Source organism: Numida meleagris, chromosome 13 (assembly GCF_002078875.1).
Source record: "Numida meleagris isolate 19003 breed g44 Domestic line chromosome 13, NumMel1.0, whole genome shotgun sequence".
Classification (NCBI taxonomy): domain Eukaryota; kingdom Metazoa; phylum Chordata; class Aves; order Galliformes; family Numididae; genus Numida; species Numida meleagris.
Window position 1 is genome coordinate 14391519 of NC_034421.1, and position 15406 is coordinate 14406924.

A 15406-nucleotide genomic window follows, 5' to 3' on the forward strand; every position below is an offset into this window, starting at 1 on the left:
CACTTTGATTTTATGAATTAGTACAAACGTTAGCGTGCACCTCTCACTGAAGTTAGCCCAGGGCACCCGCAACAAGGCTGAAGATCGTCTCCAGGGCGTCAATTTGGAGCCACACATCTGTGGGACTTAATGCTCACAGGGCAGTCGTTCTTTGCAAGTTCTCTGCTTATCGGGTGTTACAGTCCACTGGTTTTTGTTCTCAGAGAAATGCTTTTTGGGCCAAGACTTGAGGAACGACTTAATTAACAGTCATTGCTATATGGCTGAGTAACCCTGACCTTCTTGACACAGAAGTACTTCTACTTAGAAATAAATATAACACAGTATAAATCGAGACAAGTTACTTTTAGGAGTGTGCCAAGTTGGGTTCAGTCCAGCAGCCTTTCAATCAGCCACAGAAATCTTGCAAAGAAAAAAAAAATCAAGCATGTCTTGCATAAATTTGCAACAGCACAGGCCAGGTCTGAACGTGGGTGATACCTAATTGCACAAAAAGCAACAGGAATAACAAAAACAAAACCCCACAACAAAAAACGCACAGCCCCCAAACCAAACCTACAAAACATGTCCCACATTTTTTTCTTCCAGTGCTGCAATGACTTCAATTTAACACCAAGCTTTTCCATCCTGGGGCATACAGATTTGCAGTGCTGCATGCAAAACGCCGTGCTGACCAGCTGTGCCCATGAGCCCCGATCTCACAGCTCTGCAGGTGCTTTGAACCAACTTTGTAAGAGCATATACAGTAGATGTTATGCAGCAATCTGATGCTGTAATTGCTGCCTCGCTTTTCTCGCCCCAGCATTAGCAATAGTGACAGCTCCGGAATAAAGCCAGGCAAAGACAGAAGAAGTGAGCAGAGATCCAAGTGTCTGAACCTACCTTTTTGGAGCTGTAACACTGCAAACAGGAGGGGTGCAGTGGGTATGGAATTGACAGAAGGAGAACGTATAAGGAGGAAGACAAAAAAAAGACAGAAAAGATCAGTGATTTTCTAGAGCCTTGACAAAGTGAGCGTAAGGAGCCTGGAAAGAAACAAAAGTACAGTTTGATTTGAATCACCAAGCAAGAGGAAAATAAAATGACAGGCTCTGTTAACATATTTTCTACATTCTCCCTTCCATTTTTTCCCCCTTTTTCCTGCCTGCTCAGTTATTGGATTGGAAAATAATCCATCATCTCCTTGCACAGGCCAAACACATATCTGGACAAGAAAACTGACATCCTATCAAGCCCTGGAGAAAAGCTCACTTCTCCAGCAACCACATCTGCCTACAGCAGGATCCAAACTGAGCCTAGTTCACAGCAGTGCCAAGCTCCAGTATGTTTACAAAAGTAGTTGAGAGAGGATACAAGTTCTTCATTAGTAACATGGCTTGGTAAATCAGTTACTACAGGAGTTACACAGATATCAACTAAGTAAATTTTGCTTGGAAGGTATCCCTGTTCTGAGCAAGAATACCTGTACAACACTTTGCAAGGCCAAGCTGGATGGGGCCCTGGGCAGCCTGATCTCGTGGTTGGCAACCCAGGGCAGGGAGGTGGAACTTTAAGGTCCCTTCCTACAACATTCAGTGCAACAGGAGCTTCTGCTTCACATCCATTCTGCTGAAGAATATACTAATATACTCAGAAAGGACATTACAGCTCTTCTGAACTTCAGCACATGAAGGAAAGGTAATATTCCTGGACTGGAAGAGTCAGTACTTCTCATTTCAAGTCCTGAATTTAATGATCAGAACTCTAGCTAACATGACCCTGTGGTTGCTAGAGGCCTTGAGCCTGGCAGATCAGTCTCTTCCAAGAGACAAGCATGGTAAAGCACAAGCCAACTGTAAACCAAACTATAATTGTAAAAATACACCCTTGGAAAAGACTGGGAACTTCATGCATACACCATATGCGTAAGAAGTTTTGCTAACACTTAAGGAACTGTCCTTGATTTTCAAGAGGCTTGCAGTCACACTACTTTAAAAAGTAACCTGTAAGCATGAGTTATTCCTTCCTTAACCTACTCGAGTAACTCTGCAGGTGAGCAAAACATTCCCACCTCAGATAGCTTTTGTCTACTTACAGTAACGAAACAGCAGAATACAAGGTACTGGACACCATGAAGTTGATCTTTTACACGAATAATCTCATATTTAAGAATTAATTATTGTCATATTTGTTTGGGTACTTTTCTTGCCAATCATTTACTGCCTGTTTTTCCAGCTTTAAATGCCTCCCTGTTTAAAAAACAGCCTGTGAAAGACGCTTTGGAGATGCAATAATTGCAGTGAACATGAACCTCTAAAAAGAAATTATAAATGCACCATACTTCCTGTTACAGTCCCAGCAATATTTAATTTTAGGGCTGGTGACTTTTTCTAATCAAGTGCACAAAGTCAGCAGAGATACTCAGTATGCACCAGCAGAGCACTTCTTCCCCACCAGTCACCCAGGCCTGGCTGACCACTCATCAGACTGAGGAAACCTCAGGATCTCAGTTTGAGGAGCTCAGCACCTGCAGGGAGAGCCCTACCTTTTCTGTTTGACCGTGATGCCCTTCTGCTGTAAAGCTTTCTCATTGGCCATCTGCAGCAGCTGGATCTCCTTCCGTGAGAAGAGGCGGATAGCAAAGGCTTTTTCCAGAAGCCTCTCTGGAGACACCGACTTAGCAATGTCTCTCACAAAAGCTCGAATATCCTGCTGCACGCTGTCAGACTCCATGGGCTGCCCAGCTCTGACTTTGTGAAAAAACTTCAGGATAGCCAGCGCAACACGATAGAGAACTTTGTAGCCCTCCACCAGAAACACGTCAAAGACCCGAGCAATGTAAACCATGGGCAGCTCTCCAAAGAGCCACCGCTGCCAGTCAGAGTACACCTCCAGCACGTCCTCAGACACTGCCACCATCAGCTTGTGTGCTGCCTGGCAGTACTTGTTAACCAGGTCCCCAAAGGTCATGCAGGAGGACTCAAAAGCTAGGAATGTCTGATCGATGAGCCGCTTCGACGGGTCGTTGCAAGCAAGGATGCGACAAACCTGTTCGAAGCACTCCGCCTCGTCCCTGCTGTAGTGGAGGAGCAAGGCTATCACAGAAGGCAGTGCAGGGCAGAATGATATGTCTGGGAACTGATTTGCAATGCACAATATAATCTTCCTAACTGCCCCAATGCCTTCTGCGTTCAAGCAGTACGTGGGGACGAGGCTGTCGTCCACAAACTCTGGCAGTGGAAGGGAGCTACTGTTACGTTTTCCAACTATCTTCACCACAATGTCCCGGTAAACGTTTGCATCTGGGGTCACTGTGCGACATGGGATATTGCTAATCAGCTTGTGGTACACTTTGGCTCTCAGTGAGTGGCTCTTGGCCCAGTAGCCTTGCCGGGCCAGCTGCTTTAGCTCCTGGAACTCCGTGCAGGTCAGTTCCTTTATATCCTGGCTCTGGACAGTAACATCCATTTTGTCCCAATCCACAAAGCGGTTGTATTCATCCATGATTCCAGGGGAAGCATATGAGAAAAACTGTGAGAACTGATCATTAAATGACTCGTGGCTTTTGCTGAAAAAAATAGAAAACAAGTTTGAGTAAGAGATGGTATCCCATTTTCTGTAGGAACACACACATGCATTTGACTTGCTCCCACACTGTCAAAACCATAAGTAAAGATGTTTCTCTTTTTTAAAACTTATTTTCGTTATTTTTAAGCTAAACTTCACTTCCATGCTCATTATGTACTAGTCAATAACTCATATCAAGGGTTTGATTGATGGATTCTGAGCACATCTGCACATGAAGCGAGCTTCCTAACTACAGGCCCAAGCAGAGGCATGGGCTTTTACAGTAACTACTCACTTAGAGAATAGATGCATTCCGCTCAGAAATACCCACTGCAAAGTTTGTTCTATTTGCAGTCTCTATTCCTAACTTGCTGGCAAAGTAATCACTATTTATACCAAAAGTATGCAGTTTCATTAGCAGCTTAAACTGTTCCAGTACTCTGCAGCTAGTGAAGAGATGCTGAACTCCTGCTAGACAAAGCCATGCACTCCCAGTTGCTTCTCCATGTTGGCACTGGCTCTTATGTAGCCACATGGTCACAGAGATTGGTTTGTTGATTTGTTGCAGGTTTTCCTTTCCATTGGATAAGATGCGCAGCCAGCTCAACATTACTGAGCCAGTGCAAAGATGACTGCAAGGCAGAACCATCCTTTTAATGGCAATACAGGCTCACGTCAGCTTAGAACAGCTTCATGAAACCGCCTCTTAATCCTCTTGAGCACTGCACTGGACATCTGGTTCTGATCGTGTACAAATGTCAATGAGCAAATCACCCTCTAGAGGGCCTGCTATCACTGTTAGAAAACTCGAAACATGAACGGGAGCAGAAAGACCAGGCACCAGCTTCTAGTTCCTCAGACCACACGCTGACATGATCTACTACTAGTTGACTCCAGCTTTAAAGTATACCTGGGTCCCCATAGACAGGGTGACCGCAACCGCTGATGCCTATAATTGAATTATGTTTAATCAAGTTAGTGCAAAAACAGAAGTGGAGATGCAGCAATACGTATTAGTGACAGCAGGCAGCAAGAGGAACATCTTCACTGGTGCCAGGCTGAAGCTAGGGAGCACACCTGCACTGATGCTGCAGACTCTGCAAAGGCAACTGTGCCCTATAAAATACAACAGGCCTATAAAAGTGACCTGTGCAACGATGACACTGTGTAGAAAGGGTAAAGTAACAAAAACAGTTACTGAAATGCTTCCAAAAAAAATCTTTAATAATTTATGTATCAAACTAGACAATGCACGGAACTTGAAATTTACTAGCATGGTGTTCTGTACAACAGCTGCATTCAAATGATCTGAAACTCTAATATTAATTTGGAATTTTCTGGAACTACATGAAACTCCCAAATTTAACTTTTAGTTCAGAAGGTTGTCAGCAACACAGCAGCCTTTCACAGACAGCTGATGGGTGTCTCCTTTCTTGGAAATATTTTTCAGATTCCATGAACACAGGTCCTTTTTGGATAATCTTTTACATCACAAAATGTAAGAGCAATAGAGAAACACTCACCATTTCTTTGTGTTGTACTCTTATTTAAAATTAATTCTCAAAGAGGCAACGTGTAGTCCCCAGTTCACTTCTGCGAGCAGGGTGTCTTACAGCATTCAAAGCACTGCCTCCCCATGAGCATGTCTTCATGATACGCAGAGGCAGTAGTGGTAGGACACCAGTCCACTGCAGAGTCCACGTCAGCTCTGTGGGAGTCCAGGTTTTTCTGTCATTCTCCACCTGGGAATCACAAGGGAAGCTTATTATCTTTAATTGAATTTATCTTTCATTTTACATGACATCTTTGTGGAGAAAAGAAATTTAATGACAGTTAGCAGTGAGTAAAGCACAGGAGGTTGAACCATACAGCTGACTGTCACTTCAGTACAGAAACATTGACAATCCCTTACTTGACAGAATCTCCACTATGCAACAACTTCCCCTTCCTGCCATCGTCCCTTGGGAGCCACTGGTATTTATATTAGGAAGAGTGAAGTAAAACTTCTATGAGTCAACGCATAAGACAGTCAGTGTGACACCTGGGCTGTTCTTTTTCCTCATTTTCTATCATTCAAATTCACAGGCACATTTAGAGGTTGCATCGAACGATCACCTTCCCCTCTGGAAGTTTCCGCCCATTCCAGAAACTAATTAATGTGATGAGCTCCTTGGCAAGCTCACTGAAGTCCGCTACTCGGGGTCAGAAATCACTGACAGAAGTTTTGATCAGAGCTTCCATTCTTATCCACACTTAGGCTGGGATAGATCTGCTGGCTGTTTACATAGGTCTGGCAGCTCATGCTTTTCAAAGACCTAAATTAAAAAAAAAAAAAAACAGCAAAGCAAACAGGCATTGTCAAGGTCACCAAAGCAGCTCTTAACTGCTCGCAAAGGCAACAGAATTAGTGTGCTTCAGTGCAATGGTGCATAGCTCCTGACACTGTGCCAACAGCTACAAGCCAGCAGGCCTCCAGCTGGGAGCATTTACTTGCCAAAGGAGAAGAAACTGAAACTTCAGAAAAATTCTAGCCAGCCTTTGTGGTGTCCTTCTCCCACTCCTTCCCAATTTTCCTTTGTCCTCCGCTCTGTACAAATTCTCTCTTCTGGCAACAACATCAAGAGCAATGCTGAACTCCGAGCTGATGGGAAAAGGAGACAGATATTGCCTCGTGTTCACTGGCTAACAGCAAGCTGCCCGGGGGCTGCAGCTAACACACTGCAAGCTGCCCGGGGGCTGCCTCCTACCCTCCCCTGCAGCAAGGGAGCAGCATGCAGTACAGCCTGTTACATTCAGAGGGAGCAGGGGTATCCGTCCAGGAGTAGAGGGTGAAGCTGCATGGAGTGCATGTCTGTGTCAGAAAGCCCTGCCTTCAAGTAAGCCACTTTGCTTTCACGTATAGAGAAGGGGATAAGACAGCTAGAAGAGAAAAACATTTCAGAATGAGATGTTTGCATAAATATGTGGTCCAAGGCACTGAGGCTGATACCTCTGCAGTGCTACAGAACTCTCTCCCACTTGCTAAAGTAACTTTAGAAAAGTTAGCAACGTATTGCAGTGAGTGTCCTCCAGCCCGACCTCTGGGTAGCAGAGGGCTCAGCACCCAAACTGTGGAGAACTGGGACACTTCAAAGCACCTCAGAGCAGAACTAGAAGGAGATTAAAAAAAAAAAAATCAGCAAAAAAATTGGCAAAGCTTGAAAGCTGCATATGCCTCTTTAAGGGAAAGTCCACTGTTCTCCTTTCCAATTAGTGACTTCTCCAGAGCAGAAGGAATTAGCACAGAAAAGAAGAAACTTTTCTGTCAGCAGCTGCCACGCAACTTTGAGGTTGCTGAATCTATGAACCTCTAATGGAGCTACCAGCTCCAATATCAAGAATAACAAGCGAGAAGCAGAAGAAGCGCTGATTGAAAATACACCAAAAATGGCTGCAGTACAGACAAAAGGTTTTCCAAGTTTAGAACAGTGAAGCAAACAAATAATGATCATCATTCAAAACCGAGCACTGGCCGTGGAACTGGAACTGGCGTAACTTCAAGTCAGTGACTACATTTTCAGGAAGCATTTAGCTTGCCAGCCCGGCCACGTTTTCATTCCATTCCCCTCTTTCTTCCTGTTGTTACGTGCGTTACTGTCAGAAGACATCTGAAAACTGCATTGAAGTTGTACAAAATACTGAGCAATGAAGAACAGCGTGGCAATCAGAAGCCAGATACAGCGTGCGAAGAAACAAATCACCAACGAAATCAGCTACAAATGCATCAGCCAATATAGAAAAGATTTGAACTTGGAAGTCCATGACCTTTGAGGTCCCTCCCAACCCAAGCCATTCTGTGATCCTATGAATTATGACTTCCCTCCCTTAAAGAGAATATCAGGTTGCAATTTTACTGAGGTTAACAGGTCGGGCTAGGGACAACTTGAATTTCACTGCAAAGGAAACCTTGTAAGTTTTGCAAGTGACACTTCAGTATTTCCATCAGTCACAAAACGAACCAACTCTACCTCCAATTCATTAAGATAACCAGTTTTTGCTTTCCAAACTGCAGGAATTAGCAAACTGAAGCACGTGAATTATAACTAATCCAGCGTAAGCACATTTCTTTCAGATCTAGACTACACACATCCATAGCAGTGAAAGAGTTACATTCCAAACTTTTAAAAAATAGATTCCAGCTCTGATTAAAACCTAGGATGATGCTGTTTGACACTGAATTTAATAAACACAGGAAGGTTCCTCAAAACGTATCTTACAGGGAACAAGGCACAAAAGGAGGAAACCCGTGCTCTCTTCTCCATTTCAGCAGTCTTGCAGTTTTGTCTCCTGGAAGTCTGATGACAGATGATTACCAGGAGCCTTCGTGCTGACCCAGCGTAGCGGCCACTTAACAAGAAAACAAACTCCAGCAACAATATTGTTCATTTTGACCACGCACTGCTCCACTGCTTTTAACGAAGACCAATTTCCCAGCACCTTTTGCTGTGCACTGTACATATACACGTAGATATGGAGAATAAATATTTTGGCATGCTTTCTATAATGTGCGAACAGAAAGCAGGGATTTCCTTTTGCTGCACTGCAGACTAAGACCGCTGCCAACCTCGCAGGGCGCAGTGCACTGCCTGCTGCCTACACTGCCCTGGCCACAGACAAGGCTGTGTCACTGCTCAGAAAGTCCACCTGCTTCCACAACCTTGTTAACCCAACCCGTGCAGAAGGCAGATGAACAGATAATGAGAACTTCTTCCATGAGACTTCTACACTCCAGTGAAAGGAAATCAAAGCCAAAGCTCCGAGCAGATGCTCTGCCATCCCTGGACAATACTGAATCATGCCTGACGTTTTTGCTTTATACACCAAAGAACAAAGCAATGCAGCATGCTAGTAATGCTGCTGATGGAAAGCAACTAGCAGGCTGTTAAGTCTTTCCTACCCAATACTTGGGTGCATCTTTCAGTTTCCTCTGAGTCCAGGCCTACAGCAGCATACCTTGACATCTCTGCTGGAAACAAGACTGGATGTCACAGTGCCATCCTTCCTTCCCCCAACACCTCCTGTCCTGTTGTATATACAGCCTCAGTACATATATCAGCCTTCCCACTCCATGAATTAATTAGGAAGATAAAGATATCAGACAAAAATTAAGCACGCCATTTAGCAACAACACAAGCTGAACACAGCGAGCTCGGCACACGCATAGCAGAAGCAATTTGCACCACGCCGATGCACTTTGGAGCGACGATCCTTTTCAGCAGAGGATATGAGTTGGATGGATTGCTTTGATGAGTTAAATGCAGTTCGATCTCTTCATGAATCGCCCCAGGCACTGTGTACAGCATGAGCTGTGCTCCTGAAGCTGGAGCTGGCCAATGCTCTAACACTAGTCTATCAGTAACAACAGGGGATTCCTTGCTCCCCGTCGGTTTTTCATACTCTTTTGGGACAAAGACTAAAAACCTGCTGAACCCAAACAAGTATTCAGTGCTCATTTCCCTGAGAAGCAGGTAAAGACCTGGCAGTGTTGGATAGCACTGATAACAGGGCACATCATTTAAAGCATCTACATCATTTCTCTTGTTGCTGTTGCATACGAATGGCAGTCACAGAAGGTTTGCCCTGGAATCTCTGCTTTCATCCTCAGAAAAGTACTACTGTCTTCTTAAACAAGGTCTTTTAATTATCTGTGATTGACCTATCATGTGTTCTATTACAGTAAAAACCTCAGACCTGCAAGGAGCTGTGAAGTCAGATAATTGCCAGCATGTATTTGGGGGATTGCGTGGGCCTTGCAGCTGCAAGCACTTCAACAGAAAGCAGCCAGCCCTCATTCCCAGCTCCTGCCCTGGGGCAGCACAAGCACTTCTAACACTGGATCACTGCTGATTCCATGAGCTGTGCTTACGAAAAGACACCACAGAGGAACAACACCCAACCGCTCGCAAAGCAAACAAGACTGAGTAAGAATTAAAGACTGAAGACTGTATGTTCAGTGTACATTCCCTTTTTTTAAACACCTGACTTTACATCTTTCTCCGTTTGGGAAAGGAGCCCACTACGTGCAGCCAAAGACAAACAGCAACCATCAGAGCAAAGCTCTGACATAACAGCAAATCCATATGCAATAAAACAATCAATTTTCCTGCTCTCTTGCATTGAAAGCTTGCCATCAGTTTGACATTTATCACCTCTACATCTTAACCCATTATAAACATTTAATGGCTGAAAAATATCTTTAAACTTCTGCGCTTTGAAGTGTTCTCCTCTTAGACATAGTGTCTGTGTTTATTTATGTTGGACACAGATTTCTGTTTTCTCCTATCTAGACTTTCCCCATAGGAGTATATGGAACCACGTTTAATTTCTTGCCTCAGGTTCAGCACACCAGCTGACAGCACAAATGATGGAAACACAGATTTTTACAAGTAGAAGATAGAATCTAAGATACCAGAAAAGGGCCTAACTCAGCTATTAAAAGACTAAAAGTCAAGAAGCATTTCACAGACAATGGTGACTCTTAAGAGTTTACTAGTATCTGAAAACCACTCCAAAATGTGTTTTTTCTTAAAGCACGTGTTCGTCCTAGATCTCTCCCACCCCTAGCTGACCAGTTTGTGGTCAGTTTCCAATAGTTTTCATGACCAAGTGTCGCAGCAGCGAGCCCAAGGATTTTCTCTGAACCATTTTGTTTTGCTCTGGGTCAGTCTCTACACAACAGTGCACCCTGTGCAGCCACGGAGCTACAGAACACACTGCACACAAAGCACAGCAGGTTCAGATCCCCTGACCAACACAGCCCATCTCCACCACTCTGCAAGTCATGTTATACCATGCTGCCATGCTTTCCTCTTTCTGTCTTCCTGTTTCACAAAACAGGAGCCTTTCCCATGCAGGATTGAACAACGCGCCAGCAGGCTGGGCAGGGAGAATCAGGAGCCCTGCTTGCAGGCTGCAGGGAAGCCTTGATGAGCAGAACTAGCTCATGACAGTTGCAACCTGCACTGTGTCAATACAAATACATTGTCCACTCAAATACAGGTACTCGGTGTGTATACGTGCACATAATGTATGTATACAAAAAGCTTCAGTCCGGCAATTAAGGACTGTGTAAGGGAAACCTAAGTTAGATGATGGGCAGAAGAACCAAAAACTCTGTGCTAATTGAGCACACAAGTCCTTACTCTGCAAGGAGTCTTTGGAAATGTTGCATGCCTTCCTGCAGTTTGCAAATAAGTTTGCAAGTAAGTAAGGCACACACCACTCACAACAGCAGCTGTCAACGGATCTTGTGTATTCCAGGGTAGGTTTTGCAGTCTCACATGTTCAACTGCCAGCTGAAAACAGAGCAGCAAAATGCTTCCATTTCAGACTATCTTACACTCTCCACTAAGTGCTAAAGGTATAGAGGTTTTAACTCAGAAAACAAAAGCTGATTTACAGTAAATGAACATTGTGAAAATTACAAAGTTAAAGCTGTCAACCTGCAAAGAATTCATTCTCTTCCAGCTCCATAAAGCTCTGTGGATCTACTCCAAGGCTGCCCCAAAGAAAAGCTTCAGTGACCTGCTATCCCTGCTAATGGATTACTCCAATTCTGAAACAACACCAGGTAGGCTACCCTGCACCAAGAAAAAAATTCATACACTGACACTAAGACACTTCCAAATACACCTTACAAGGAAAGCAGGGTCCGACTGCAGGCAGAATGCCAATAATCCTATTTCAGGGAACTCAAACAACATGTTGCTTCATTTTGATTCTTATCTCTGTAGCCCCTCGGAAGTTATGCCCTACTAAAACCCAGTGAGTAGCAATGAACATCTCTTCTGGAGCAGCAATAGTACAGATGCAGCATTTTACACTGCAAAAGCAAGCACTGCAGAATCCCAAACTAGCACTACCTTATTTCAGTGCTGACTTCATAATCAAATGGCATTTCCAACAACACCGCGGTTGCTGAGTTTTTAATCTTTCTATTACTGCAGAGTACTAATCTCTAGTCACATTGGTGGGAAGATTAGCCCTGTGAGAGGGCCACTGAGACAGATGAATGGTTAGGAGATGGGGCAGATGAGAGGCCTGGTGCTGGATGACATTCTTTACCCACACGTTCATTCTGAATAAACTTAAGGGGACTTAAAGCATGTCTACCCCTCCAAGAAATGTGGCTGCCCCAGCCCATGGATACCAGTCCCTCCGTGGGAGGAGACTGCTGGAGCTGTACTGAGACACAGAGCACCAGCAGGACTCTTGTCCCCTTGGGGCATCAGATTAAAAAGCAAACATTTCCTCTAAACAGTGAGGATATCATACAAAACAAAGAGACCAAAAAAAGAAACAGCCCAAACAGCCCTCCGTCCCATAGAGTGAAGTGATCTTACAATTCCTTACCTCAGAACTTGTCCTGCTATAGATCTTCTTATGACTTCCTTCCTCCTGCTGGGTCTGTTGGTAAGGAAACAGAAGTTCAGATTGGGCCAGCGATGCGGTGGGAGCATCCACACGCATTAGGTGCCTCAGTGACCTTCATAACCCTTAAGAGGCATCTGCTTGAACCTCTGCATGGCTTCCAGCCTTCACACCACTGAGAACAAGGGGACAGATACCCTCACAGTTCAGAAGAGCAGCTAATTAACCATATTATTAAAGTACTCACAGCAGCAACAACTACTTCCAGTCTCTCGAACCACAAGCAGGATTACTGTTGGTGGCACCTTTGTAATAAATACTTTTAGCCAGTGTTCTCTTTGTAGTTCATTGCTGGCTCCTCTGTCCCAGTGCTGCCCAGTGTTCTGATCTACACAATTACAGGAAGGGCAGACATTCTGTGTGAAATGGGCAGCCTCTAGAAAGTGTCTCTCCTCATTGGCAATCTCAGGTATTTCCTGCACAGGGAAGGGATTTTAGAGCATTAGCTCTGCAGCTTACAATATTTATCCCCAGTTCTGAAACAAAAATACCCTGACTCTGAAGACATGTAGCATAGCATAGGCTTAGATATACATACAGAGATACACCAGACCCTTGTCCTATTAGGTGGGAAAGTCTGAACTAATCTGATGAACACAGAATTTCTTTTCAAATGAATGACGATCAGCCTAGCAGATTTGGAAATAACCCAGCTGTAGTTTCCTCCAAAACACAGCCCTTAGAGCAACATTCTGTACCATTACTTCTTCTTTACATTGTTTCCCCCCTGAGAAAATCCTAACAAAACAATCCAACGCCGGAGCAGCCACACACAAGTTCTACCTACTGCTAGCAGAACGCAGCCGCGTACGTACCAAGCACAACTCAGCACGCTCACTAATGCAGCCAGCCTGTGGAATTCCTTCCCTGAGACACCGCGATCAACAACTCGTGCTCTTTTGCAACACGTTAGAGAGCCGAGGAAGCCGCCCTCTAACTTGGAAAGTTTAAGCAAGAGGAGAACAAACGAGATACGGTGAAGCCTAAGTGCAGGTGCAACACAGATAAGAGTGCACTCGTGCATTAGTTCAGAGAACTTCGAACAGCTGATTCCACAGCTGGATGCCTCCAGCACGTACACCCACCCACCCACACAGAATCCATGCAAGTCAATCATTAATACAGTGCAATTAGCTCTATTTTTGTATCAGACAGGTCGTGTGACTGCCTGGTCAAGTACAAGGGGACACAGCGGCCAAAGACCAGCACTACTTACATAAACTCTCCTGCAAGCCCCCACCCTAAACCACACACCATGCAAACCTACCTCAACATTCCATTTAAAGCTGACCATAATGGCACTCCCAAAGGAACGTACTGGACTTCTAAGAGAAATTTTAGTTCTTTAATTAGCCACAATTCAAGGCTATATACAAACGGAAAATAGCCATTTTTCCTCCAGACAATAACACAGCTTATTTCAAGTTCTACCACGTCTATCTGCTTCCGAGCAGGTATCCATGCAGCCTAGCACAAGCAGCTTTATCAGCCTCTCCAACCTAACAGGCAGAGCGGGACGGGTTCTAAAGAGCTGCAAGAACAGCAAGGACCGAATTTACGGTCTGTAATTCACTTGTCACCAACTCTATGCAGCTTCATCACTGAAGCAAAAGCACATGTGATCTAAACAAATGCCAGGGCAGCATTATCAGATTGCAGTAACCTTGTTCTTGGAGACAGTGAGAGACATAAGCAGTGCGGACTGGTTTGCTTTACTTGCTTGCCTGTCCTGAATTTATGGCCACATTAATTTAGTGCAGCCGTAGCGTATTCCAGTTTACAATCCCAATAACAAGGCTGATGGAGAGAGAGGGGCTGTTTCAAGGTTTCTAGACAACAGAATGAAGAAAAAAACAACCAAGGGGATTAACCAAAGGCTGCAACAGAAGGAGAGGGCTGGGATGCGCACAGGTGCTTAAAGACGTGCAAGGTTCATGGGCAGCCTGTTACAAACATTTACCTGGCAGCATTTAATTATTAACAGCGAGAAAGAGAAGCAGAAAGCGCTCTCCCTCGTGTTCAAACTCGAGCTGCACAAACACCGGCGAATTTTCAAATATTAATGAAAGAAAAGACGCTCAGAAGCAAGATTCCTAACTGCTAACTGTTGTGCAACAATACCCACATCCATTTCGCAAATGATGAAGGACGTAAGCACCACGTACCGCTGGGAAGCAACAAGAAGCTAACACAAAACCCTGCTGGAGCCCTTAGACACAACTTATCAGTGCCGCTTCTACAAAGTAACCACCTGCGACAGATGTCTATCTATTAGCGACTGCGAGAAGCAGGGTATTCTAGCAGGGAATGCCTTTTTCTGGTAATACCTAGCTGTGATCTGTGTCATTTCTGCGCTCGGAGCATTCCCGGCCACTCCAGCAATCCATCTTGGCCCGCATTTAAGCCAGAAGAGCTTCCAGGCGCTCCAGCTCGCTGCAGGAACCGGCCACAAACGCTCACGGTTTCGTGGTCCCGGGGCTCTGTGCAGAACCAGCACTGCGGCTGCGGAGCTCGGCCCCGCGCCTCCAGGCCGGGCAGCTCCCGCGCTGCGTGCGGGGCACAGGGGGGACCCCCGGGCCGCTCAGCCGGAACGCGTCCTGCCAGCCCCAGCCCCACAGCGATCCTCCACACGAGGATCTGCTGCATCCACGCCGGGGAGAGCGGCTCCTAGACAGAGACCAACACAGAAATAAACGGGTAGCCACGTTTTACTCGGGTTCTGTGAAACCTTCCAAGCATCCAGCGAAGCCAGCTGCGGGGCTCTGCCCTCCGTGCTCTGAGGCGCACGCTCCGCCCGGACCCTGAAAGCGGCGGCGCGCAGCGGCGACACGGCGACCCCGCGCCCCGGGGCGGCCCCGCTGCTATCCGCGAGCCCTCCAGGCACCGCCCGAGCCCGGCCCCGGGCCCTTCGCCTCAGCCCCACGCAGCGGGGCAGAGCAGAGGGCCGCCCGGCAGGACACCGCTGCCGGATAAGGCTCCCCCCGCCCCGCCGTGCCGTGCCAGAGCCCTTACCGCCGCCGCTCCCGTCAGCGCCGCGCACACGCACCCCCACCCACCCGACAGAGACACGGGGGCGCCGCGCGCATGCGCAAAAGGCGTCGCCGCCTCAGGACGGGAGCGCGCATGCGTGCCTGGCGGACGGGGGGGGCCGGGTCCGTGCGATGGTTGTGAGGTGTGATGGTTGTTCGATGAGATGGCTGCTGGGTGTGATGGCTGCTGGGTGTGATGGCTGCTGGGTGTGATGGTTGCTGGGTGTGATGGCTGTTGGGTGTGATGGCTGTTCAGCATGGTGGTTGTTCAATGTGATGGCTCTTGGGTGTGATGGTTGTTGGGTGTGATGGTTGTTGAGTGTGATGGCTGTTGGGTGTGATGGTTGTTGGGTGTGATGGTT

At 46.1% G+C, this 15406-nt stretch overlaps 1 protein-coding gene across 9 annotated transcripts in view; it reads right to left on the bottom strand.

Moving 5' to 3' along the window:
• Window positions 1–15132, bottom strand: part of TBC1D24 (TBC1 domain family member 24) — a 28396-nt gene extending 13264 nt beyond the window's left edge. The window contains exons 1-8 of one of the 9 annotated variants that reach the window (XM_021411112.1): window positions 15028–15100; window positions 14343–14682; window positions 12203–12431; window positions 11938–11991; window positions 5459–5861; window positions 5070–5288; window positions 2525–3547; window positions 883–900 (exon numbers count right to left, since the gene is read on the bottom strand). In XM_021411112.1, the coding sequence (XP_021266787.1) occupies window positions 883–900; window positions 2525–3483 (977 nt within the window). In that variant the 5' untranslated portion in view covers window positions 3484–3547; window positions 5070–5288; window positions 5459–5861; ... (2 more) ...; window positions 14343–14682; window positions 15028–15100. Of the gene's footprint in view, window positions 1–882; window positions 901–2524; window positions 3548–5069; window positions 5289–5458; window positions 5862–11937; window positions 11992–12202; window positions 12432–14342; window positions 14683–15027 lie in introns of all 9 variants that reach the window. The other 8 variants (XM_021411111.1, XM_021411108.1, XM_021411110.1 and 5 more) reach the window with 8 other exon arrangements.